The sequence below is a fragment of the Pleurodeles waltl genome, chromosome 11 (genome assembly GCF_031143425.1).
Source record: "Pleurodeles waltl isolate 20211129_DDA chromosome 11, aPleWal1.hap1.20221129, whole genome shotgun sequence".
Taxonomy (NCBI): Eukaryota; Metazoa; Chordata; class Amphibia; order Caudata; family Salamandridae; genus Pleurodeles; species Pleurodeles waltl.
Genome location: NC_090450.1, coordinates 1,005,701,320 through 1,005,728,711, shown reverse-complemented (window position 1 = coordinate 1,005,728,711; position 27,392 = coordinate 1,005,701,320). Strand labels below are relative to the sequence as shown.

Here is a 27,392-nt window from a genome sequence, read left to right as displayed (position 1 = left end):
ACTTCCCTGAGAAGAGTAAGCGAGATTCAGGCGTTTACTATACAGGAACCATTTATACAACTACACAAAAATAAAGTCGTCCTAAGGACCAATCCTAAATTTTTGCCAAAGGTTATTTCACCGTTCCATCTAAATCAAACAGTGGAACTTCCAGTGTTCTTTCCACAGCCAGATACCGTAGCTGAAAGGGCACTACATACATTAGATGTCAAAAGAGCATTGATGTATTACATTGACAGAACAAAAAACATCAGAAAGACTAAACAACTCTTTATTGCATTTCAAAAACCTCATGCAGGAAACTCAATTTCAAAACAAGGTATAGCCAGATGGATAGTTAAATGCATCCAAATCTGCTACCTTAAAGCTAAACGACAGCTGCCCATTACACCAAGGGCACACTCAACCAGAAAGAAAGGTGCTACCATGGCCTTTCTAGGAAACATCCCAATGCAAGAAATATGTAAGGCAGCCACATGGTCTACGCCTCACACATTCACCAAGCACTACTGTGTAGACGTGTTATCCGCACAACAAGCCACAGTAGGTCAAGCCGTATTAAGAACATTATTTCAGACTACTTCCACTCCTACAGGCTGATCCACCGCTTTTGGGGAAATAACTGCTTACTAGTCTATGCAGAACATGCGTATCTACAGCGACAGATGCCATCGAACTGAAAATGTCACTTACCCAGTGTACATCTGTTCGTGGCATCAGTCGCAGTAGATTCGCATGTGCCCACCCGCCTCCCCGGGAGCCTGTAGCAGTTTGGAAGTTACCTTCAATTATTTATATATGTATCATCTCAACCTTAAATAGGTGCATACTTAGTCACTCCATTGCATGGGCACTATTACTACAATTCAACTCCTACCTCACCCTCTGCGGGGAAAAACAATCGAAGATGGAGTCGACGCCCATGCGCAATGGAGACAAAAGGAGGAGTCACTCGGTCCCGTGACTCGAAAGACTTCTTCGAAGAAAAACAACTTGTAACACTCCGGGCCAACACCAGATGGCGAGCTATTGCAGAACATGCGAATCTACTGCGACTGATGCCACGAACAGATGTACACTGGGTAAGTGACATTTTCATTTTGTAACACTGAGTGTTTTGTTTTATCTGTGTAAGTACTAAGTGCGACTACATTGATATTGCATGAGCTTGATGTCTCCTAGATAAGCCTTAGCTGCTCATCCACAGTTACCTCTAGAGAGCCTGGCTTTTAGACACTGACTATACTAATAAGGGATACCTGGACCTGGTATAAGGTGTAATTACCATATATATACCTTCACACACCAGGCCATTCTCCTACACACTGTAAGCATGCCAAAGTCACACCTGAATCCCTGTGACGCTCCCTCTCATCGGAGCTGTTCTGGACACAGTGCAGTTTTGGGCCTATATTCCCGAAAAGCGGGTCAAGGACATTCAGGCTATGATACTGATGTTTCGGCGTCTATCCTGGGTCTCGGTGAGATTGGCTCTGAAGCTGCTGGGTCTCATGGCCTCCTGCATTCTGCTGGTGAATCATATCAGATTGCATATGCAGGCTCTTCAGTTGGACCTGAAGTTGCGGTGGGCACAGCATCAGGGGAGTCTCTCTGACATGGTCCAGATCTCAGCGGGAACTGCACAATATCTGTAGTGGTGGGTTTTGAAGCGCAAATGGTTCAGAGCCAGATCCCTCTCCCATCACCTACCACATCTCACAATGGTGACAGACGTCACTCCTGGTACAGGGCGGCCACATGGGGGAGGAGGAGATTAGAGGTCTTGTGTTCAGCACAGTCCAGACTCCACATCAATCTTCTGAAGTTCAGGGCGATAAGCTTGAATTGAAAGCATTCCTTCCCTCTCTCCAAGGGAAGTGGTGCAGGTGTTCACGGACAACATCACTGCCATGTGGTACTTTAAGAAGCAGGGCAGAGTGGGGTTGTGGACCATATGTTTAGAGGCTCTGCGCCTCTGGACATGGCTGGAACATCAGGGCATATCCCTATTGGTTTAACATCTGATGGGCTCTCCGAACGCCAAAGACGAACTAAGCTGTTGATGCATGGTCAATCACAAATGGCGTTTCCATCTGGATGTGGCAGTACGTCTTTCAGCAGTGGGGAAAGCCTTGGTTAGATCTGTTTGCCCCACTAGAGATCGTGCGATGTTAGCTGTTTTGTGCATTGGAGTTTCCAAGGCATCACTCACTCGGCGATCAATGCTTTTCGTCTCAAGTGGTACTCATGCCTGCTTTACGCCAATACCACTTCTACCCAGAGATTTAATGAAGAGGAACAACCGGGCCCAAGTCATTTTTGTGGCTCTGGATTAGGCACAATGATTATGGTATTTCGGGCTTCTGATCTCGGCCGTTAATCTTCCTATCAGACTGCCCCTTTGGGAGGTTCGTCTGTTGCAGTAGCAGGGGACTGTTCTCCACCCAAACCTGTCTATTCTGTGCCTCCTTGCTTGGAGAGTGAGTGATTCCAGTTGACAGCTTTCGACCTTCATTTGGAAGTCTGCGATGAAATCTTTTGAAGCCAGGCATCCCTTCATCAAAACGGTATACGCCTGTTGTTGGAACAAATTTATGGCATGGTATACCCACAGATCTGTTGATCCCCTTTCTGCACCTCTTTCTATTTACTCTTTATCTTCTTTTCCCCAGCAGGGCAGTGCTTTGTGCACCCTTAAAGGCTTGCCTGTCTACCCTCTACCTTTCTCAGACTGCCAGATCAATTATCCTTGTTCAAATCGCTCATCGTTGGGAGGTTTGTTAAGGGACTCACTCAAATGCTCCTACCTACCTCATTTATAATGGTGCAGTAGTATTTAAGCCTGGTATTTAAGTACCTTGTGTGCTTCTTTTGAGCCATTACATAATTGTCCCTTGAAGCTTCTCACTTTAAAGAGAGCCTGTAAGGAAATGCCTCCTTGGCATGGTTACCCCCTAACATTTTGCCTTTGGTGATGCTACGTTTTGATTTAAAGTGTGCTGGGACCCTGCTAACCACGCCCCAGCACCTGTGTTCTTTCTCTAAACTGTACCTTTGCTGCCACAATTGGCACAGCCCTGGCACTCAGATAAGTCCCTTGTAACTGGTCCCCCTGGTACCAAGGGCCCTGATGCCAGGGAAGGTCTCTAAGGGCTGCAGCATGTCTTATGCCACCCTGGACCCCTCATGCAGCACATGCACACTGCCTCACAGCTTGTGTGTGCTGGTGAGGAGAAAAAGACTAAGTCGAAATGGCACTCCCCTCAGAGTGCCATGCCAACCTCACACTGCCTGTGGCATAGGTAAGTCACCTCTCTAGCAGGCCTTACAGCCCTAAGGCAGGGTGCACTATACCACAGGTGAGGGCATATGTGCATGAGCACTGTGCCCCTACAATGTCTAAGGAAAGCCTTAGTCATTGTAAGTGCAGGGTAGCCATAAGAGTACATGGTCTGGGAGCTTGTCAAACACAAACTCCACAGTTCCATAATGACTACATTGAAATCTGGGAAGTTTGGTATCAAACTTCTCAGCACAATAAATGCACACTGATGCCAGTGTGCAATTTATTGTAACATGCACCCAGAGGGCATCTTAGAGATGCCCCCTGAATACCAATCCAACTTCTAGTGTGGGGCTGACCAGTTTCTGCCAGTCTGCCACAACCAGACGAGTTGCTGGCCACATGGGGAGAGTGCCTTTTTCACTCTGTGCTTCTCACCTCCCCCTGTGGGAACTGTAACACCTGGTGGTGAGCCTCAAAGGCTCACCCCCTTTGTTACAGCGCCCCAGAGCATCCCAGCTAGTGGAGATGCCCGCCCCTCCGACCACTGCCCCCACTTTTGGCGGCATGGCTGGAGGGGATAATGAGAAAAACAAGGAGTCACCCACTAGTCAGGACAGTCCCAAAGGTACCCTGAGCTGAGGTGACCCTGCCTTTAGAAATCCTCCAACTTAGTTTTGGAGGATTCCCCCAATAGGATTAGGGATGTGCCCCCGTCCCCACAGGGAGGAGGCACAAAGAGGATGTAGCCACCCTCCAGGACAGTAGCCATTGGCTACTGCCCTCCCAGACCTAAACACACCCCTAAATTTAGTATTTAGGGGCACCCCAGAACCAAGGAAATCGGATTCCTGCAACCTGAACTACAAAGGAGGACTGCTGAACTACAAGCCTGCAGAGACGATGGATGACGACAACTGCTTTGGCCCCAGCCCTACCGGCCTGTCTCCTGACTTTAAAACCTGCAACCAGTGATGCATCCAACAGGGACCAGCGACTTCTGAAGACTCAGAGGGCTGCCCTGACCCCCAGGACCAAGAAACTCCAGTGAACAGCGGCTCTGATCAAAAACCTGCAACAAACTTGTAACTTTTCTTGAACTTTAAAGACCTCACTGTTCACGCCTGAAGCGTGAGACCTCACACTCTGCACCCAACTCCCCCGGCTCGAGATCCAGAGAACCAACACCACAGGGAGGAGTCCCTGGCGAATGCGACCCCGTGAGTAGCCCGAGACGACCCCCCTGGACCCCCACAACGACGCCTGCAGAGAGAATCATGAGGCTCCCCCTGACCGCGACTGCCTGGACCTGACTCCTGGATCTAGCACTGCACCCACAGCCCCCAGGATCAGAAGGAACTGAACTTCAGTGCAGGAGTGACCCACTTGCGACCCTCTGCCTAGCCCAGGTGGTGGCTGGCGCAAGAAGCCCCCCTGTTCCTGCCTGCACCGCTAGAGTGACCCCGGGTCCCTCCATTGAAACCAATACAAAACCTGACGCCTGCTTTTCACTCTGCACCCGTGTGCCGCTGAGGGTGCGTTTTGTGTGCATACATGTCTCCCTCCCCCCAACCCCAGGCAGTACTCTACAAAACCCCCCTGGTCCTCCCCCCCCCCCCCCTCCCCCACCCCCCAGGACGCGGGTACTTACCTGCTGGCAGACTGGAAGCGGAGCACCCCTGTTCTCTATAGGCGCTTATGTGTTTTGGGCACCTCTTTGACCTCTACACCTGACCGGCCCTGACCTGTTGGTGTGGTAACTTTGGGGTTGCCCTGAACCCCCCACGGTGGGCTGCCTTTGCCCAGGAACTGAGACTTGGAAGTGTCTTACTTACCTCACAATCTAACCAATACTTACCTCCCCCAGGAACTGTTGATTTTTGCACTGCCTACTTTTAAAATAGCTTATTGCCATTTTTAACAAAAACTGTATATGTTATTGCTCTAATTCCAAGTTACTAACTTATCTGTGTGGAGTACCTTGCATTTTACGTATTTACTTCAAACCTTGAACTTGTGGTTCTACAAATAAATTAAGAAAATATATTTTTCTATATAAGAGCTATTCGCCTGGAGTTAAGTCTTTGAGTGTGTTCCTCATTTATTGCCTGTGTGTACAACAAATGCTTAACACTACCCTCCGATAAGCCTACTGCTCGACCACACTACCACAAAATAAAGCATTATAATTATCTAATTTTTCCACTATCTTACCTCTAAGGGAAACCGTTGGACTCTCTGCTCACTATTTCTTACTTTGAAATAGTATATACAGAGCCAACATCCTACAAGGCCCGACTAACAAGTTTCCTACAACTCCGTTTCTCATGCCTCATTGGGATCTGAATTCGGTTCTTACTTTTTTTTAATGGGTTCACTGTTTAAGCCTATGCATTCTTTCCCGTTTAGGCTTTTAGTTTTGAAAACAGTTTTCCTCACAGCTATTGCGTCTGCTAGGCGTGTGAGTTAGCTCCAGGCTCTTAGTGTGAAACCTCCTTTTACATCCTTTCATGCTGACAAGGTGGTGCTGGGATCCAGGGTGGCTTTCCTTCCTAAAGTGGTCACTCCCTTTCATATGGGGGCAATCTATAACACACTTGTCTTTTTACCCTCCTCCCCATCCTTCAAAGGAGGAGGAAAGGCTTCATCCCCCTGATCCAAGAAGTGCTCTGAGTTTTTTCATTTAAAGGAGAAGAGACTTCGTATTGAGGATCAACTCTTCGTTGGATATGTGGGGAAGATGAAGGGCAAAGCTGTCCACAAGAGAACCCTTTCCAGGTGGGTCATTCTTTGTATAAGGATTTGTTATTCACTGGCAAAGAAGGTTCCTACTGAAGGTATTAGGGCCCATTTTACCAGGGCTAAGTCTGCTACTTTCGCCTTGGCTAGAGATGTCGCAGTTGCTGAAATTTATAAGGCCACAACTTGGGCTTCCCTCCACACTTTTATGAAGCATTATTGCTTAGACTCAGAAGTTATGAGAGATGGCCATTTTGCGCGTTCTGTTTTGAAAAATTCCTGGATTGACCGGTCAGGCACCCACCTCCGAGTGCAGGACTGCTTTGGGATTCTGTTCATAAGGTGAGGAATCCACAGGTAGTTGTATCCATCAGAAGAACAAGTTACTTACCTTCGGTAATGCTTTTTCTGGTGGATACAGTAGCTACCTGTGGATTCCTCACAGTCCCACCCGCCTCCCCGTTGCCTGTCTGGTCAGATCAAGACTTATTTTGCTATAAATGTGTATACGCTTTTGGTGTTTTTTTATATAAATAAATATTGTAATTTATGTTTGTATTGGTAGATATATTCTTGTCAAGTCAGCGTTCACCTGTTTGCCTCGAAGGCACGTAAAAAATTGTGAAATTGAAGTCAGCACGCCGGTGAGGACTTCTTATTGTCACAATGACGTCAGACGTGAAGAGCTAGGAAGAAAGTTTTCCGTTGAATGCTGGCGCACTGAGAGAATTGATAAGGTGAGGAGTCCATAGTCAGCTACTGTATCCACCAGAAAAAGCGTTACCGAAGGTTAGTAACTTTGCGTGCAAACTGATTCCTAGGGATACTGACTCCATTGTCAGGGTACTACTTTTGGTACACCAATATCCGTGTTCTTTATGGCTGCGCACTACTGGTGTGGAAAGTTGTGAAAAGAAACCGACGTCAGCCTTTAGGGTTGCGCCTATTTAGTACCGCAGAGTCATCACGGCGATCACAGCGCCAGCTATGCACTCTGAGTCGACTGGTGCCACATGATGGTGCACAAGGGTACCGCTCGAAGAAAAAAAATATCATTATCCAGTCTGATGCCTGGGGAAAATTCGAAGGTAAGGAATCTGCAACCAGAATGTCTGTACCAGATAATTACTTACTGAAAGTAAGTAACTTGTTCATTCTTCTGTTAGTGGAAAACTTTCTGGGACCAGATGATTTGCCGACCTCAGCAGGATGAGGCAACAAGTCTGCGAATGGGAAATCCATCCCTAAGTCATCCTCCCTTAGTTCCAGAAATAGGGTTGTCCAAAAATTGATCTGTTTGCAACCATGGACAATGCAAAATGCCCAGACTTTGACTCTAGTTTCCCATACCCGCTATCCAAAGGCTATCTTGTATGGATGAATTGATTAGGGATATTTGACTACTTTTTTCTGCCTCTACTTTCTTCCCATTTGTTGTTTGGAAACTTGGGCAAACATCTCTCACATTCATACTAGTGGTTCACAACACTACTAGATCTTTTAGTAGTTCCCCACCAGGCTGGACCCTCTCACACAGAACAATGAGGAAATCGGGCACCCAGATCCCAAGTCTCTCATCCTGGCCATATCTCTTCTGAGGTCTAGAATTCAGCTAATTCAATCTCCCACTTGAATATAGCAGGGTGGCTCTGTATGTAGTGTGCAAACCTAGGCACACTGTGCAGTCTGCAAGCAACCACATGTTGGTTTACAGGGGTAAAAACTACACTTCCTCAATCTCTAATGTTTATGGTAGCTTGGTCGAGTATTCAGGCCAATCTTGGAGAAGTGCAAAGCATTTGTTGTACTCGCATTATCAATCTTGAAACTCAATGGAATAACTAGAGACCAATTCATAAAAATACTTCGGATTTTTATATAGATTTTAAGACTAAGATCATCAGAATTGGTACTTTTTGAGTGATGAATTTTTTAAATGTAGTAAAAAGTCCACACACCATAGGAATCAATGGAGAGGATAACGTTTAAAAATGCTTATAAAATCATATAGAGGGTCTACCAAGTTCTTATCTTGCAGGTTGGTGGAGGTAGTCGCGCTGTGCCAGCTGGAGGAGTTCAGATGGCTCCCGGTTCCGGCAGAAGCAGTGGGTAAAAGTCTCCGGAGCTGATGCAGGGCCACTGCTGGGAACCACTTAAAAAATAACTGCACAGGGAAGTTTGAAGGTGAATCCTGGGGACCCCCTTGGAATGTTGTGGTCGCAAGAGGTGGTGGACCCTTAAGGCACAGCTGTTTCTTCGATACAGGGCACCTGGATGCAGAGCGAATTGGTGATCCAAGAGATTTGCGCCAGGCTGCCCTCAGAAGCAGGAGGTAAGTCGGTTCAAGGGTCGATTGCAGGACAACAGGAAGCACTCAAAAGGTAAGTCCATGTTGTTTCTGAAGTCCCTCGACTGGGGCTTCCCCCTGTTCTTCTTACAGTCCTTGGCAGGCTGTTTTTCGGGATGTCTGAAGCTAGGTGACCAACACCCAGAGTATTGATGTGGTTTAACCACTGGAGGGTGCAGTACCACCAAACTTGGCACACTGCCAGGGTTTGTCCTTGCGGTTGTTGGTGTGGAGTTTGGTCTGGCTGCAACGTCTGGTTTTGGGGTTAACATCCTGTCAGTGAAGTGGGCCTCACTGGCTTGTTAGTTCCTTAGGGATTCTATAGTGATACCCCCACTCTGGAGGGAGTTCTCTGGCAAATTAAGAAGCCTGGAAGTCCTCTGGGGTTCTTCAGAGTTTTTCTAGTTGTCCAGCAGCTCCTCAGTGGCGATTGTTGGGCCCTGGGTGCAGCAGGCAAGTGTGGCGCCTTTTCTTTGTTGCAGCAGGTCCACAGTTCTCTAACCTTGTATCTTCTTGCTGCTGGTTGTCTTGTCCATCAAATCTGAGTTCTTGGTCTAGGGATTACCACTAAATACAGTACTTACTGGGTGTTTTAGGGGGAACCTGGTAGTGGCCAATGAGCCATCTACCTTACGGTGGCTACACCCACTAAGTGGCCACTTCCGATGGTCAAAGGTCACTTCCCTACACCTGATCGGCTATTTTCCTTCCATTCAAGATAGAAGATTCTTGGACTTGGTCCCCTTCTTCCATAGGTCTTCAGGTCCAGGAATCCATCATTGGTGTCTTGCAGTCTCTTCTGGTTCTTGCATAATCTTCTACATGATTTCTTGTGTATTTCAGGATACTTGATTTACTCCTGTTTTTCTGGGATGGGTTCTATAACTTACCTTTGGTGTTTTCTTACGCCCCCAGCGCACCTCTACACACTACACTTGCCTAGGTGGGAAACCGACTTTCGCATTCCGCTATTTTAGTATATGGTTTGTCTCCCCCCCCCCCCCCCCCCCCCCAAATCAAGGCCCATTGCAACCTATTGTGATTTTCACTCTTTGCACTGTTTTCTGAGTTTATCCTTACCTCTTTTTGGATACTAGTGTATATATTATGTACATCACCTACCTCCTAAGGGAGTATAGTCTCTAAGGTATTTTTGTCACCAAAATAAAGTACCTTTATTTTTGTAACACTGAGTATTTTCTTTCATGTGTGGGAGTAGTGTGTGACTACCGCGGTAGTACAATAGCTTTGCATGTCTCCTAGTTCAGCCTTGGCTGCTCTGCTATGGCTACCTCTAGGCAGCCTGGCTTCTAGACACTGACTACATTTCACTAATTAGGGATAACTAGACCTGGTATAAGGTGGAAGTAACTTTGGTATCCACTACAAACCAGGCCAGCCTCCTACACTAAGTGGAAAATATTTTTGTTACTGTCACACTAAACCAGGAATCTCCAAACTTTTCAGTGCGTGGGTCACATTGTATATTTTACAAATATTGATGGGACGAAAAAAGTTATCTAAATTAATGAATTTAATGTAAATGAATGATTAAAGAATATACACTGACCTACTCCTCCTGTGCAAGCTGCAGTAGCAGTACTTGAGCACAGATGTTTTGCTAAATTGAAGCTCGTTGAGGGAGTTCGGTCAACAGCGTCAGTCTGTTTCACCCAGGTGCTCCTGTGGATAGCCTTCTGTTTCCCCTCTCTGCCTGTGGAGCTTCACAAGGGGGGTTTACCATCTGCCAGCCTCTTCCCTGGTGAGTGTCAGTACGAGTTATGTCTGTTTGTCCTTTGCCCCGTCTGACTGCTGTCCTTAGCTCAGTAGGATTGCACACTTTCCTCCTCTCCCCCTGTGGCACTTGAATCTAGTAGGAGTATTGCCTCCTTGTTTAGGTCTGTGCAGCACTGCCCCTTTATAGCTTATTTATCTTCAGTGAGGGTTGTACCCGTATGGCTCTTATGTTGCTTCCCTGTTAATGTTCTTCTTTGCGCAGGGAGCTGTCTTTTTCCTTCCCTGGCTTGGTGGCTCCAGTTTCCACAGTTGAAACAAAGTATCTCCCTTGCTCAAAGCTCAGCTGTCAGATCTCCCCATGTGAAGTGTTTTCCTGGCTGTTGCCTCTGGCTCTTGGGTCTTCCTGTTTCTTCCTTTTTTTAGCTTCCAAGGATGAGTTGTCCTGGAAACCCTCCCTCCATTGGAAGGAAAGGACAGCAGCCCCGGTGCTTTCACCAGCATCCATGGCCCGAGGAGGTACTAGTGCCCAGCAGATGCCGATCTCCAAGACCTTTGAAGCAACAACCAGCTTCAACCTCACCAGTACATTCCGGTACAAGTGGGCGTACTGTTCATTGTTAGTCTCTTTGAATTTTAGATATGTACTTTTTCTCATGGGGGTACAGTAGTTTGTTTACCAGGAGCCCTCTGTGTCTGGTACCTATTTATGACAGACACTGGAAATGTTGTTGTGTGCCTATGAATTATTTTAGAGTCTAGGGAGTATACTCTAAAATATTTCAAGTTGCTGCGGCCGGATAAAATTATGTAGCAGGCCAGATGTGGCCCACTGGCTTTAGTTTGGAGCCCCTGCACTAAGCAAATTAACCTATTCAATATAGTTGTATTGTATAGCAGTATTGTTGCATTTTCGCCTCACAGGAAAGAAAGCATATATCCAAATCCGATATATTCAGATGGATAGTTGAATGCATTCAAATGCGTTACCTTAAAGCCAGAAGAAATTTATCTACAATCCGTAGAGCACACTAGTAAAAAACAAATAGGAGCTTCTATGGCTTACTGGGTAACATTGCACTATCTGACACATGCGAAGCTCCTACATGGTCTTCTCCACACTTTTTCACAAAGCAATTACTTCAGGAAGCTAATGTAGGAGAGGCACTGCTATGTGGTACAGCCTTGACAGGTAACGAACACCCACGGGTTAGCAACAGTTTTATGGAGCACAGCTTTACTGCATATGTTAAGCATGTGCATCTACGGCTGCACATACCCTGAGCGGATTGTTACCCTTTAAGCATATGTTTGTTGCATGTAGTGTTTTAGATTCATATGCGCCCAACTTCTTCCCCGAATGCGTGTGACCATTGCAGGTTCCTTTATCTTTTCGATATTCAGGGGCATCTTGAGGTAATTACCACACCTACTTTACACTAAACTCTCACCTGCCTGAGGGCACAAAATTTAACAGTGGAGTCGATAGCCATGCTCATCGTCTCCAAGAGGAGTCGCTCGAACTTGTGACTTGAAAGACTTTGAAGAAAAACAACTTGAACACATCCAGATCCAACACAGTGGGAGTATGCAAAGCATGTGAATCTGCACCACTATATATCACAAACAGTCTTACAGGGTAAGTAGCATGATCCTTTCTTGAACTCTACAACCTGAGGGATGTATTGGTGTGCCCTGACTGGCTGAGGAATCCATTGGTGCAAGGTTGACTTCTCTTCCAGGGGATCCTCATCAATAGTCATAAACATTGAATATTCCCGCCCTTGTGCGGGGACCTCGGAGCATACATAAAATACACACATATAAAAGTATGAAATATGCACGAAAAATATATATATATAGCATTTTTAGTAGACAAATTTTCATACTAAACTCATATATACGTGTGCAAAACAGCAATGCAGACTATATTCATAAACAGGCTAAAATGCTTTATTTCTATGGAGTTTTTTTGTTGTTGTTTTTTTTAAACAGTCCTTTTCAAAATTACAATAAGAGAAAAAACTTTCCAAAGCCCCATAGCTGGGCCCAGAGAAAGAAGCAGTAGCAACATCAGTGAAAAAAGAGAAATAATTACATTGAAAACAATAGAGCATTATTAGCCAATAGGCTGCATGCAGGTTAACGCAGGAGAACCATAAAAACTCTGGCACCGTGCCTTTAAGACCCTGAGCACCTCCAGTATCCCACCATGCCTCAGGGGTGAAGGAGAGGTGACAGTTGGTTCACAGTTAGGTCAGTTCTTTTTTCCGGCTTCTTCTGAGAGGATCCTGGAGCATTGAGCTCTGTTTTTCTGAGTTTTTCTCAGAAAAATACTTCAAAACAGCGTTTTTTCTGCTTTCACTCGACATTTTACACCTTTGTCTGAGTAAAGAGACTTTTTCTGACTGAAAAATACCTTCTCTTTTTGTGAAGTGCCCTTCTTGTGGGGAAAAAGAAGGCCCAGTCAGACCCACACACTCTCTGCATTGTGTGTTTGCCTCAGAGTCACTGCCCTGACACTTGCAGACACTGCAAGAACATGTCAAAGAGGACTCTGAAGGACAGGGAGAAGATCAGACTTCATGGTCTTCATGAGAGGCAGAAGACATCGTCCTCTTCACTTCCCAGGCAGCCAGCAAGCCATTCTCAGGAGAGACAGGCTAGATCGACGTCAGCCGGTAGGAAGGTACCTGTTTGTTCTCCGTCGACGTCATCGCTGCCACATCGCCATAGATCGACGGTGACCCGACCGACGTCGAAGGATAGGACGTCAAAGGCACATGGCCACCACAGGGGCAGATCTCAGTCGACGGCAACCCAGCACCTGCGTGCCCATTCACCGTCGAAGACCTCGCACCCCTCGACGGCGCGAAAGACGTCCAAATCGCCTCGACGGCGAGAGCAAAGACATCTGCCGTCGACGGCCCATCACTCGACGGCGAGACACAACGTCGAGCAGGTCGCGGTCAAGGGATCGCCGGTCACCGTCGAGGCGCTCAACGTTGAGACCAGAGCAACCCACGTCACTCCCTTCGTCGTTGCAACTGTCGACGTCGACACAGGTTTTGCCTGTCTTACAAGGGGAAGAGCGTCGGCTACCGCAGGCGGATAAGACCACCCCAACATCTCTGGTGGTCTCCATAAGGAGTGGTTCATCTGGGCGGTCGAGAGCCGCATCGTCTGGGCATGTCTCGCCCATCGACTTGTCGCCAAGATGGTTGGAGAGCCTTAATAGAACGACTGCCTCCCCAGACTCTCAATACTCGAGGATGTACTCACCTTCGGCTTTTCTCCCGAGAACACCATCACCAACAGCGCGGGCAGGATGGACTCGTTCTGCGTCTCGCCAGTCGACCGCTAGGTCTCAACGCGCCGCTACAACATATTGGAGCAGGTCACGCTCCCAGAGAAGATCTACATCAGTCACGCCATCGCAGAAGGTCTCCTTCAGGGTCATCGTCGGGAGAGTACTCCCCTACACTAACGGATTCTCCACCAGCTAGAGTATCCCCGGTGGACGATATCACAACCTTTAACGAGGTGCTTCTCAGGGGAGCACAAAAGCTGAATATAGAGGTCCCGGAACCTTCAACCTCCTCATCCGTGATATTTGAAACCCTGCAACATAGAGCGGTTTCAAAGAAATTGCTACCGCTGGTGCCTGGTCTTTTACAACCAACCATGGATTCCTTTTTAGCATCAGCCACCCTCCGATCAGCTCCTGCTAGGATCTTGAAGAAATATAAGGCACCTGAGCAAGATCCTTTGTTTCTCAGGACTGATCCAACCTCCGGACTCGGTCATATTGGCCGCAGCCCGGAAGACACACTCAGTGGGATCATCCTCCACGGTTCTACCGGACAAGGAGAGTAGGCACCTGGACTCTCTGGGGAGGAAGATGTGTGACACGGCGGCTTCCATGATGAAGGTCTCCAGCGCCTCCGCACTCCTAGGCAGATACGACCGTTAACTCTGGGACTCACTGAGCAGGTTCACAGAGAAACTGCCTAGGGAGGACAGGCAGGATTTTCAGGAGATCCTTCAGGAGGGGTGTCAGGTCTCCAATCAGGTCATCAGTGCAGCAGCAGATGGGGCAGACTTAGCAGCACATGGTTACTCGCATGGGGTTTGTGTGAGAAGGTCTTCCTGGCTGAGACTGACAGGATTGAAGCAGGAAGCGCAGCAGCGTATCCAGAAACTCGCTTTTTGGAACCCATACAGATGAGGAGATGGCGCGTATGAACACGGAAGTGGACACCATGAGAGCAGTGGGCCTGGATAGAAAAAAGGACTTCAGGCGAAGGTATAGACCTTACGACAGGTGCCCTTTTCAGCAGAGGGTTCAAACCCCTCATTGGTCCCAGAGGCCACAACAGAGACAAGGGCATCCACTTTTCCAATCTCGTAAGACCTCGAGAGATCGAGGGTCAAGCAGACCGCAGCAGTCCACACCCAAAGCTCCTGCAAAGCAATGAGGACTCGCTTCCCTTAACACCATGCACCACTCCGGTGGGGGGAAGTATCACAGCGTTCATTCACGAGTGGCGTGGCATAACAAAAGACAAATGGGTGCTCAACATTGTAGAGAATGGGTACCCTCTCTTCTTTTCCGACAACCTCCTCCTCACTTGCCACCAACCAAATGCAATCCGGCTCACATGAGCTTATTACGCAAAGAGGCTCATGCCCTTTAACGGAAAAAAGCAATAGAAAAAGTCCCAGTCGCGCACAGAGGGAAAGGAGTATACTCCCGCTATTTTCTGGTAGCAAAAAAAGGTCGAGGAGTTTTCAGACCGATTCTGGACTTACGACTACTGAACAAGTACATAAAAAAGCAAAAGTTCAGGATGCTGGCTCTCCACCAGATTTTACCTCCGCTACATCGAGGAGAATGGATGTGCTCCATAGACCTGCAAGACGCGTACTTTCATATCCTGATCATTCCCAAGCATCGGAAATTCCTACGCTTCCGGATAGCCTCCCACCACTATCAGTTCAAGGTGCTTCCATTCGGCCTAAAATCTGCCCCTCACGGTTTCTCGAAATGCGTAGCAACGGTAGCGGCGCATCAAAGGAAGCAAAAAATCTTCATTTACCCATACCTAGACGACTGGCTACTGAAATCCTCCTCTCCGGAGCAGGCGAGAAGCCATCGGGACATTGTGCTCAGTGTTTTCAGATCTCTAGGTCTACAAGTCAACTACCAAAAGTCCATCCTAATTCCAACGCAAAATCTCCACTACCTGGGAGCAATACTGAATACAGAGGTCGCAAGAGTGTATCCTTCGGAGGTACGACTTATCAATAAAGAGAAAGTTCCATGGCCTCGTGCATTTTCATTGTCCCGAATGCCAGGCTACATATGAGGCCTCTTCAAGAGGCGCTGGAAAACAACTGGAACCAGAGCACAGGCCGCTGGGAGGACAGAATGTGTCTTCCGATAGGAGTACGACAATCGTTACGATGGTGGATGCACAGACCTCACCTGCTAGTAGGAGTTCCGTTTCACCAGCTAATCCCGTCCGACACTCTGGTAAAGGATGCGTCGCTTCAGGGATGGGGAACTCATCTGGGTTCCATTCAAGCTCAGGGCCTGTGGTCCGACAACGAAAGAGTACCACATCAACCTGCTGGAGCTCAGCAGTTCATCTGGCTCTCAAGTCTTTTGCTCCATCGATTCAGGGGAAATCTCTTCTAGTGCAAACGGACAATACGACGACAATGTATTATCTGAACAGACAAGGGGGAATGAGATCCCTTCCCCTATCTCGGGAGTGTCAGGCCATCTGGCTTTGGCTCTTAGCAAGGGGAATATCTCTTACATCAGTTCACCTACCAGGGCAACAAAATGTGGAGGCGGACTTCCTGAGCAGAAATCTCGAAGACACCCACGATTGGGTTTTTCACGACGGTCGTCGAAGACATCTTCGCTCAATGGGGTCGGCCTCAATTAGATCTCTTCGCAGACGAGGAAAACAAGAAATGCCCAGACTTCGGGTCCAGGTTTTACCGACGGGGTCTCGAGGGAATGCCCTGTGGATCGACTGGTCAGAGATATTTCTCTACGCTTTTGCACCGATTCCCCTCATACCTGCGGTGATCAACAAACTCTACAGATCCAGCACCAGAATGATTCTCATAGCTCCGCAATGGCCTCGTCAGTTCTGGTACACAGATCTCCTCAACCTATCAGAACAGCCTCACAGGAGGCTGCCGTGCAGACCGGATCTCCTTTGCAGGCTGGGAGGCAGGATACTTCACTCCAACCTTCCCTCTCTGAGCTTGACGGCATGGCTCCTCAATTCCTGCAGTATGGGCACCTAGGCCTCTGGCAGGAGTGCATGAACATCTTAAAGGAGTCCCGACGACCTTCCACGCGACGTTCTTACTCGTTCAAGTGGAAGAGGTTCTACATATGGTGTTGTCAGCAAGGTCTGAATCCTATACTGGCTCAGGAGGAGGTCATACTGTCTTACCTACTCCATTTGGCAAAATCGGGTCTGCAAGTGTCATCAATTAAGGTACATTTATCTGCCATTACAGCCTATCGTAATTCACCTTCTCAGGAATCCTTTTTTACAAGGCCATTCGTCAAGGATTTCTTAGGTTTGAAAAAAGTTTTTCCACCCATTCGAAAACCCTCCCCTCCATGGGAGCTAAACATAGTACTATCGAAACTCATGGGCCCTCCTTTCGAACCTATACACAAAGCCTCCTTGCAACATCTTATGTGGAAGACGGCTTTTCTGGTAGCCATTACTTCCGCGAGGAGGGTCAGTGGAATTCAGGCTTTGTCCTCCAAAGAACCATACACAGTCTTCCACGAGAATAGAGTGGTTCTTCGAACTCATCCATCATTCTTACCGAAGGTGGTGTCAGATTTTCACATCAATCAGACTATTTCACTACCAACTTTTTTCCCCAATCCGGATACTCCGGTGGAGAAAGCTTTGCACTCCCTGGATTTGAAAAGAGTACTCAAATTTTACTTGGATAAAACCAAACTAATTAGACAATCTCACCACTTATTTGTAAATTACGGTCATTTGAGAACAGGCGAGGCAGCCTCAAAATGAACCATATCTAGATGGATAGTTTCATGTATTGTTACTGCGTATCAATTGGCTAACAAACAACTACTTGCTAGGCCGAAGGCACATTCGACAAGAGGAAACGCGGCTACGGCTGCCCTCCTTAATAATGTTCCAATCTCTGAAATTTGTAAGGCTGCTACATGGAAGTCTGTACACACATTTACTAGGCATTACTGTTTGGACTCAGATGCCAGAGCAGACGCCCAGGTTGGGCAAGCATCTCTGAGAAATTTGTTTGCATAATGCATATCTCTTCCTGCACTTCTATTAGACAGTCCGCAGAGTTAAGGGATGGGTTTTCTAATCTAGTCAATGTTTGACTATTGATGAGGATCCCCTGGAAGAGAAGGATAAGTAACTTACCTGTAAATCCTAGTTCTATTCCAGGGGTATCCTCATCAAAGTCATAAACGACCCACCCTCCTCCCTGGACGCAAGTCTCCTAGAAGTGCAGGACACACTATCTTTCGAATCTGCTGCACAAGTTGTCACCGTAAAAAAGTACTGACCTAACTCTGAACCAACTGTCACCTCTCCTTCACCCCTGAGGCATGGTGGGATACTGGAGGTGCTCAGGGTCTTAAAGGCACAGTGCCAGAGTTTTTATGGTTCTCTAATAATGCTCCATTGTTTTCAATGTAGTTTTTTCTCTTTTTTCACTGATGTTGCTACTGCTTCTTTCTCTGGGCCCAGCTATGGGGCTTTGGAAAGTTTTTTTCTCTTATTGTAATTTTGAAAAGGACTGTTTAAAAAAAAAAAAACAAAAAAAAAAAATCCATAGAAATAAAGCATTTTAGCCTGTTTATGAATATAGTCTGCATTGCTGTTTTGCACATGTATATATGAGTTTAGTATAAAAATTTGTCTACTAAAAATGCTATATATATATTTTTCGTGCATATTTCATACTTTTATATGTGTGTATTTTATGTATGCTCCGGGGTCCCCGCACGAGGGCGGGAATATTCAATGTTTGACTTTGATGAGGATACCCCTGGAAGAGAACTAGGATTTACAGGTAAGTAACTTATCCTTCCTTTGTCATTGCTGGCTTTTAGAATATTCCTTCTTTCCTTCTTTATTTTTCTTCTTTCCTTCTTTCCTTTGTTCTTTCCTTTCTTCCTTTCTTCTTTCCTTTCTTCTTTTCCTTTCTTCTTTCCTTCCTATTTTCTTTACCTTTTTTCTTTTTCTTACCTTTTCTTCTTTTTCTTTTTTGTTCCCTTGTTCCCTCCTTTCTTTCTTTACTTCCTTCATTCTTTCCTTTTTCCTTTTCTTTTTCCTTCTTTCCTTTCCTTTTTTCTTTTCGTTTCTTTCTTTTCTTTCCCTATTTCTTTCCTTTTTCTTTCTTTTCTTCTTTCCTCTTTCTCTTTTTCTTCTTTCCCTTTTCTTTCTTTCTCTTTTCTTTTTCTTTCTTTCTTTCTTTCTTTCTTTCTTTCTTTCTTTCTTTCTTTCTTTCTTTCTTTCTTTCTTTCTTTCTTTCTTTCTTTCTTTCTTTCTGTCTTTCTTTCTTTCTGTCTCTTCTTTCTTTCTGTCTCTTCTTTCTTTCTTTCTCTCTTTCTTTTTCTCTTTTTCTTTTTCCTTTCTCTCTTTTTCTTTACTTTTTCTTTACTATTTCTTCTTTCTTTCCTTCTTTCTTTTTTCTCTCTCTCCTTTTTCCTTTCTTTGCTTTCTTTCCTTTTTCTTTACTTTTTTCTTAACTTTTTCTCTTTTTTCATCTTTCTCTCCTTTTTCCTCCCTTTTCCCCTTTTTCCCTTTTTCCTTTTTTTCCCCCTTTTCTCTTTTTCTCTTTCTTGCCCTTCCTTTCCCGGTTTCTTTTTTCACTTTTCCCTTTGTTGCCCTTTCTCTTTCTCGGTTGCTTTTTTCACTTTTTCCTTCTTTCCTTTTTTCCTTTTTCCGTTCTTTTTTTTTCCTTCTTTCCTTTTTCTGTTCTTTCTTTTTCCTTCTTTCTTTTGTCCATTCCCTTCCTTTTATTCCTTCTTTTTTTCTTGATTTCTTTCGTTCCTTTGTTCCTTCGTTCTTTATTTCCTTCTTTCCTTTCTTTCTCACTCCACCCCACACCACTCCCTGGTCAGTGTCCATTCAAAGCCAGGGAAAGCTGTTAGCCCGAGACCTTTCTTTGAAGAAGATCCATGGTACTGGAGGAATACGTTGTTTGTATGAATCCTAGCATGCCTGATTATCCAAAAAGCTATACAATGACAAAGCGGGGGTAAAAGGAAAAAATACCTTCACTTGTCTTAGATTAAAAACTCTAGAACATCATGAAGTCGGCAAAAGCCCCTTTATCCAACATTCAAACACTTCTAATAAAATCAATACCCCATGTGTGTAGCTCTTCTTATTAATTAAACAATAATACACTATACCTCTACTTGATTGCGGACCCCAATAAGAATAATCTAGAGTCCAATATGGTCAGTTTTGGTCTGCTCCTGGCCATTACGATAGGGTCAGCCATGTATGTGATTTTTATTTTTGTTGAATTGTTTTTTTTTTTGCTTCATGGTTAGAATACTTAGTGGCTTGACTTGGCCTGATCCAGATTGCTTTTGTATTCAATTCATTATGTGACTGCTTAGCGAATTAAGTAATGTTAATAGATTAATAAAGTGGCTAAATGTATAATTGAACATTTTAAAACGTACTGCAAACGTCCAGAGATTTGAAATTGGAGGCTTTAAATGAGTATCCGTAGATTGATTTGTGTGAGCAGTGCAAGTGCATCAAACAGATCATAATATGGATAATGTGTGACTTCATTTATATTTAGAAAAGCTCCAACCTTGCTTTTAAAATTGAAAATGTAAATTTTGTATTTATATTTGTATGCAACTTATATAAGATGTGTTATTTGTGTAAGTTTTTGGTGAATGCTTGTTTCTGTATTTTTTGTGTATTGTTTTTGAGGTTGAAATGATCAATGTTTAGGGTGGGGTCACTGGCTTCTGGTAACTACTCAGTAGGGGCTGTCCCCAGGTTCCAAACAAAATTCAGTTGGGGTCTTCAGGTTCCAGTAATGAAAAAGTGGGGGTCCACATAAGTCAAAAGGTTGGTAATTGCTGCTCCAAAGCATATTGTGTTTTTTGTTAGGAAGGCATAGTTCACTAAAGCAGTGGTTTTCTTCTTGTTTTAGCATGCCAAAATAATCCAAAAACAAAGAATGGCAGAATATTATAGGGGTAATTTAATTTTTGTTCAATTTTTTTAATTTTTGTTCTCTAGATACAACAACAAAACATACAGAATTGATGATATAGACTGGCAAACAAATCCAAGATATACTTTCAAGAAAGCAGATGGAAGTGAAACAAGTTATGTAGACTATTATAAAAAAGTAAGCAATGTTTTTATTTTCATTTCATATTTAATTGCTAAGCATCAACCTTCAGTGCAGTTTCTGTCTGAGTTTCTAAGCATACTTCTCCAGTATTGGATCTTTCATAGATTTACATACATGAATCATTTGCCGTAGTCAAAGTGGGAGTCCCACAGTACAGTAGAAAGTAGTGCAGAAAAACATTCATAGAAGTTATTAGAACCTTCACCTCAGAGGCTTCAGTCCCTCAGATTTTCTTCTGCACATTGTGTAATCGGAGGCTCCCTGTGCTCTGCTCACTTTTCTCTTCAGTAGGTCTGCATTCAAAAAGATTCTCTTTAGGTCAGATACGTATTTACATTATGTAGACCTGGGGACTCCAACCTTTTCTGTCGTAAAAGCTACTTATGTTAAATGAAAATCTTCCAGAGCTACTAATATTATTAGAATTGTAATACTGACCACATCAGACAAGTTTACATGTTTGTTTTAAATATACTCTTTTCAGTCTTTGAGTTGGGCTGCACACAGGAGAGCTACTTATGGGTAACTACTAGTCGCTCACAAGTTACTCGTCAGACACCTGATGTAGACCTATACTACCTGACTATGTCAGAACTACCTAATAAAGGATTATTCGGGCAATGTGGAACCTGTGACAAAAGGATGGCACTCGGACAACCCCAAAAAAGGAGTGCATTTGCTGTCTCCATCTAGAGCATACAAAAACTACAAGATTTGCTGCAGTTTCTATGACAGAAAACTGAAGGACTGAATGGGAAGATTATTATTATGAATACTGAAGCTAAAATATAAAAAAATTATTTCCTTCTCTGAGAAGGATAGTGACAACTCTTGTTGAACAGAAAAATCCTACTACAGGGATAGATAAGAGAAGGAGATATCAGAACCATCTAAACAGGCTCTCTATAAAAAAAATCCATCATGAACCTTCAGGGAAATAGAAAAGATCTGGGGAGTGGTAAACTGCAGTGAAATAAATGATTTTTTTTCCCCACAAAAAGGTTCCTTCTAAACCTACAACTCCATCCATAAAAGAAGTTTCTCTGAAAAGACTTCAAAATCATTTCCGTTGACTGACAAAAACGGTCACTGTATCTAGGTTTCAATTTCTGTCGACATTATCACTGACACTCATCGTCAGTGACCACTACTGCCATGACTGTTTTCCTCTGCAGCATCACAGATAAGCATCTCATTGTCTCCAGAGGCTTCTGCTACGATCACCAATACGTTTTTGTCGACAATGGCAAATAAGAAAGAAGCTTGGGAAGGTTTTAGAAATTCCAGCCTTGACTGCACCTAAGCATCCGTTGACACAATACCATTGAAAAGACTGTTGACAAACATTGTTGATGACAATGCTAATGAAGAACTCGTTGACAGAACTCCAGTTGATGAAGTTGTCTATATTGCTCGCAACTCTACCAGTATCCATGAAGACACCACTGATGCCTCTCTCTATCATGTTGCTTTCTGAAACACTACCTACTAAGGCAATCCTTCCTGTTGAGATGTCACCAAGTAAAGTTTCAACCCTTCTGTTTATGCATTTGAATGACAAAAACAACTCTGATGATGAAGGGCCCTTCAGTGTGCCACACAACCCATAAATGTTAAATGTCAGTAAGGTGATGAGGATGACCAGTACTATGAGGATCAATATTATACAGGCAGACAGTCGCAGCATTATCAGGAACAATACCCTATTAATAGTTGTAGGAAGCTGACTCTGAATATACTATATCAAAATAAGATATAGTGTGCACAGAGTCCAGGGGTTTCCCAGGGGCTTGACGGAGGCAAAAATACATACTAATGCTCGGTTTGTGGTAGTGTGGTCAGTTAGGCTTGTTAAGCATTTGTTGTACACACACAAGCAATAGAAGAAACACACACTCAATAACTTAGCTCCAGACCAACAGGATTTTAAATGTAAAAAATTGTTTTGTTAATTTATGTCTAGAGCAACACGTTTCAGTTTGCAGGTAAATACATACAATGAGGAGTACTTTGCATAGATATAATCAGGACCTTGAATAGATATAATCCGGACTTTGAATGGAGTCTGCAACGTATACAGTTTTCTTTAAAATGGCAAAAAGCTATTTTAAAAGTGGACCCTGTAATTTTCATTGTTCCTGGGGGAGGAAAAGATAGTATAGTTTTACAGGTAAGTATTCAACTTAGTTCCTATATCCAGGTTTTAGGTAGCCCATCGGTGCCGGTCGGGTGCAGAGGGCAAAGAGGAACCAAATAAACGTGGGCTCATATGGAGATGGGTGTACTCTGAATCCGGTCAGTCAGCAGGTAAGTATCTGCTGCTCTGAGGACGGACCAGGGGGTTCAAGAGAGCACTGGAGAGGCCCCAAGTAGGCACCAAACACGCACCCTCAGCCGGCTCTATTGCGGCCGGCTGCAGGGTAGAAACAGGGTGTCGGGTTTCCAATGCAACTCTGAAGGGACCTAGGGGGGTCACTTTGAGGCTGCAAACGAAGTCCAGGGGGGGTTTCTCGGACAAACCACTGGCTGGAGAGGGAAGAGGGCCGCCAGCTGGTCGTAGCTGCACCGGGGCTCAGATTCTCCAAGGCCTGGGGGCTGTGGGTGCAGTGTTTCCTTTAGGTCCTGGATGTCTTCGTCTGGAGCTCGCGGTCAGGGGGGCCCTCTGGATTCCCTCTGCATGCGTTGTCATGGAGATTTGGAGGGGTTATCCCAGGGTGGGCTCTTGCTCCCAAATCACATGGGGACCCTTTCTTGCTGGGAGGACCACCTGGACACTGGTTGTGGGTGTCTGGTCCACAGGGATCAGGACTCGTGCATCTGGAGTGAGATGGGAGTCCTTAGCTGTAGGTTTCCTTTAGACAGAGTTGCTGTCCTTAGGAGTTCCTGGTCCTTTTATGGTGCAGGGCGGTCCTCTGGAGTCGTCAGGTCGCTGAGCTCGCTGGGGGCTTTGCTGTTTTTTGCAGGTTTTCTGAAGCAGGAGACAGGCTAGTAGGGCTGGGGCCAAAGCACTTGTTGTCTTCCTTCTCTGCTGGGGTTTCAGCTTAGCAGTCCTCCTTGTAGGTCGCCAGGAATCCGGTGAGCTGGGTTTAGGGAGGCCCTTATATCCTAGGTTTAGGGACGTGTTAGGGGTCAGAGAGCAGTAGCCAATGGCTACTGTCCGTGAGAGTGGCTACACCCTCCTTATGCCCACTCCCTTTGTGGAGTTGGGCACATTCCTATTGTCGTAGTTTGGACTCTTGCTCTAGGCAAGACTGCTGGTTTAAGGATGACAGTACTTTTGTTTGTAGGTGACTATGCCTATCCTACTACAAGTCACAACTGTCGTCCCAACCTTACCGGCTCACTAGCAGCATCTCAGCAAAAACACAATAGCAAAAGGTGATTTGTGGCAGCCTTTAAGCATGGACTCGAGAGTAAGACATCTCAGGGAGTGTTGTGGTTAAACGGAGATTAGCCCTTTCTCATAGATACACTGTCTCATTCAAACACAGGCAATAACAAAGATGCAGTAAAGTTTCAATAGGTTTTATTTAACTGCAATTTGTGATATGTTGCATGGGCTGCAATGATTAGGATAATGAACAGTGCAAGAAACAGAATTGTGAAGACGAGAGTTAATATTACAAAGACCCGGACCATCTTGCAATAGCATGTAAAGACATAAGAGGTGTAATATGCCCTAATATGATAGGCCTAACCTCCTACCTAAAGGAGAGCTGGGTTTGTTAAACCTAATCTGCCAATGCCATGCCCATGAGAGGAGCCCCCATCCTTCGTTACCTTGGAATGAGGTCTCTGTCTCAGACTCGTCAGTGTCAAGACGACGTGCAGCACCGATATCAGCGATGGTGGCGATGCCGTCTGGTCGGAATCCCTCTGATTATCTGTCTAAAGTGCGATGTATTTATACAGATCTACCAGGACCCTGACAATGTTGTGTTCCCAAACAAAAGCTAACAGACCTGCTTGGGACGACAATTCCCTCGAAAGTATAGAGAGGGAAAATCCCTAAGTGTAAACACCTACTGTTTGTTTCTTTGTCTCAGTGAGGAGGCACAAAGAGGGTGTAGCCACCCTCAAGGACAGTAGCCATTGGCTACTGCCCTCCCAGACCTAAACACACCCCTAAATTCAGTATTTAGAGGCTCCCCAGAACCTAGGAAACTAGAGTTTGATGGCATCTGTCGCTGTAGATACGCATGTTTTGCAATAGCTCGCCATCTGGTGTTGGGCCGGAGTGTTACAAGTTGTTTTTCTTCGAAGAAGTCTTTCGAATCACGGGACCGAGTGACTCCTCCTTTTGTCTCCATTGCGCATGGGCGTCGACTCCATCTTCGATTGTTTTTTTTCCGCCATCGGGTTCGGACGTGTTCCTGTCGCTCCGAGTTTCGGAACGGAAAGTTAGCTAGTTTCGGAAGATTTTCGTCGGTATTGTTGCGTTCGGGATCGGCGTACTTAGATTCAACACCGCATCGAAGATCGAAGAGCTCCGGTGCCCTTCGGGGGTAGTTTTTCGATCCCCGTCGGGGCCTGGTCGGCCCGACCGCGTGCTGAAGAACGCCGATGGAACGGACCCCGTTCCGTTTCTGCCCAAAAATGCCACTATAAATACCCCTATACAGACCAACACTTGGTCTGTAACCTGTGCTTGTCACCTGAGCACAGTGAAGACACCTGCGAGGCCTGTCGTGCGTTCCGGTCCCGAAAGACACTCCGAGACCGTCGAGCCAGAAGACTTCAGATGGCGTCCGCGCCGACAGCCCACCGAGAGTTCGAGGAACAGGAAGAGGAAGGTACCTTCTCGATCCAAGAATCGGACTCCGAAGGATTCGACGATACACAAACCGTGAGTAAGACGTCGAAAACCACACAGAGGAAGATTTACAAGGCCCAGGGGACGCCACTGCCATCAGGCCATGGCTCCACCCATAAATTCGGTGACCGACCGTCGGCACCGAAAAAGGCCCAAACAGTGCCGAGATCGTCCGACTCCGGTCGAGACACCGGCACGCAGCCTTCTCGGGACCGAGAAAGTGCTGGAGACAAGCCTCGACACCTAGATGCCGGTGTGGACACGGCTCGACGCCGAGACAGCGGCACCGAAGAAGATCGACTCCGAGAGGTTTCGGCCCCGAAAAAGAAAAAAGTCACCTCGGAGCCGAAAAAACACGCAGACAGGGTTTCGGTGCCGAAACAAACTGCAAGCGACCCAGCTTCAGGCTCTTATACAGAAGAGCACTTGATAACCTCACAAATGCAAAAGCATAGGTTTGAGGAAGAGCTACAATCAACTGATGTGGACCATACGCAAAAGCGTATTTTCATACAGCAGGGGACAGGAAAAATAAGCACCCTTCCCCCCATTAGAAGAAAGAGAAGGTTGGAGTTCCAAACTGAACAGACACCACAACCAAAAGTGGTGAAAAGAGTTACCCCACCACCCTCTCCTCCGCCCGTGATTAACGTCTCACCAGCACGAACTCCATCACACTCCCCAGCTCACACCACCATAAGCCAGGGTGACCAAGATCAAGACGCATGGGACCTATACGACGCCCCAGTGTCAGATAACAGTCCGGAGGCATACCCTACGAAGCCATCTCCACCAGAGGACAGCACCGCGTATTCTCAAGTGGTGGCTAGAGCAGCACAATTTCACAACGTAAGCCTCCACTCAGAACAGGTCGAGGATGATTTTTTATTCAACACTCTCCTCCACCCACAGCTCATACCAAAGCCTGCCTATGCTCCCTGGTATGCTCCGGCACGCAAAAGAAATCTTTAAGGAGCCGGTCAAAAGTAGGGCAATCACACCAAGGGTGGAAAAAAAAGTATAAGGCGCCTTCCTACAGACCCGGTTTTCATCACTACACAGCTGCCACCAGACTCTGTCGTTGTAGGAGCAGCTAGGAAAAGGGCCAACTCTCACATCTGGAGATGCACCACCCCCAGATAAAGAAAGCCGCAAGTTCGATGCAGCTGGTAAGAGAGTCGCAGCACAAGCTGCAAACCAGTGGCGCATCGCGAACTCCCAGGCACTACTTGCGCGCTATGACAGAGCCCACTGGGACGAGATGCAACATCTCATTGAACATCTGCCCAAGGACTTACAAAATAGGGCAAAACAAGTGGTTGAGGAGGGACAGACCATTTCCAACAACCAGATCCGCTCCTCCATGGACGCTGCAGATACAGCTGCACGGACAATTAATACATCTGTAACTATCAGAAGGCATGCATGGCTCCGAACGTCTGGATTTAAACCAGAGATTCAACAAGCAGTTCTCAATATGCCTTTTAACGAAAAAGAACTGTTCGGTCCAGAAGTGGACACAGCGATTGAGAAACTCAAAAAAGATACGGACACTGCCAAAGCCATGGGCGCACTCTACTCCCCGCAGAGCAGAGGGAATTACAGCACATTCCGTAAAACACCCTTTCGAGGGGGGTTTCGGGGTCAGAGCACACAAGCCAGCACCTCACAAGCTACACCGTCCAGTTACCAGGGACAGTATAGAGGAGGTTTTCGGGGACAATATAGAGGAGGGCAATTCCCTAGAAATAGAGGAAGATTTCAGAGCCCCAAAACCCCTACTACTAAACAGTGACTCACATGTCACTCACCCCCTCCACACAACACCAGTGGGGGGAAGAATAAGTCATTATTACAAAGCATGGGAGGAAATCACTACAGACACTTGGGTTCTAGCAATTATCCAACATGGTTATTGCATAGAATTTCTACAATTCCCTCCAAACATACCACCAAAAGCACAAAATTTGACAACACACCATTCCAATCTCCTGGAGATAGAAGTGCAGGCACTATTGCAAAAGAATGCAATCGAATTA

The 27,392-nt window shown here is 45.9% G+C and overlaps 1 protein-coding gene across 2 annotated transcripts in view; it reads left to right on the top strand.

Moving 5' to 3' along the window:
- Positions 1 to 27,392, top strand: part of PIWIL1 (piwi like RNA-mediated gene silencing 1) — a 1,338,982-nt gene that overhangs the window by 590,824 nt on the left and 720,766 nt on the right. For both annotated transcript variants that reach the window (XM_069215364.1, XM_069215365.1), the window contains exon 9: positions 20,423 to 20,534. In XM_069215364.1, the coding sequence (XP_069071465.1) occupies positions 20,423 to 20,534 (112 nt within the window). The remainder of the gene's footprint in view (positions 1 to 20,422; positions 20,535 to 27,392) is intronic.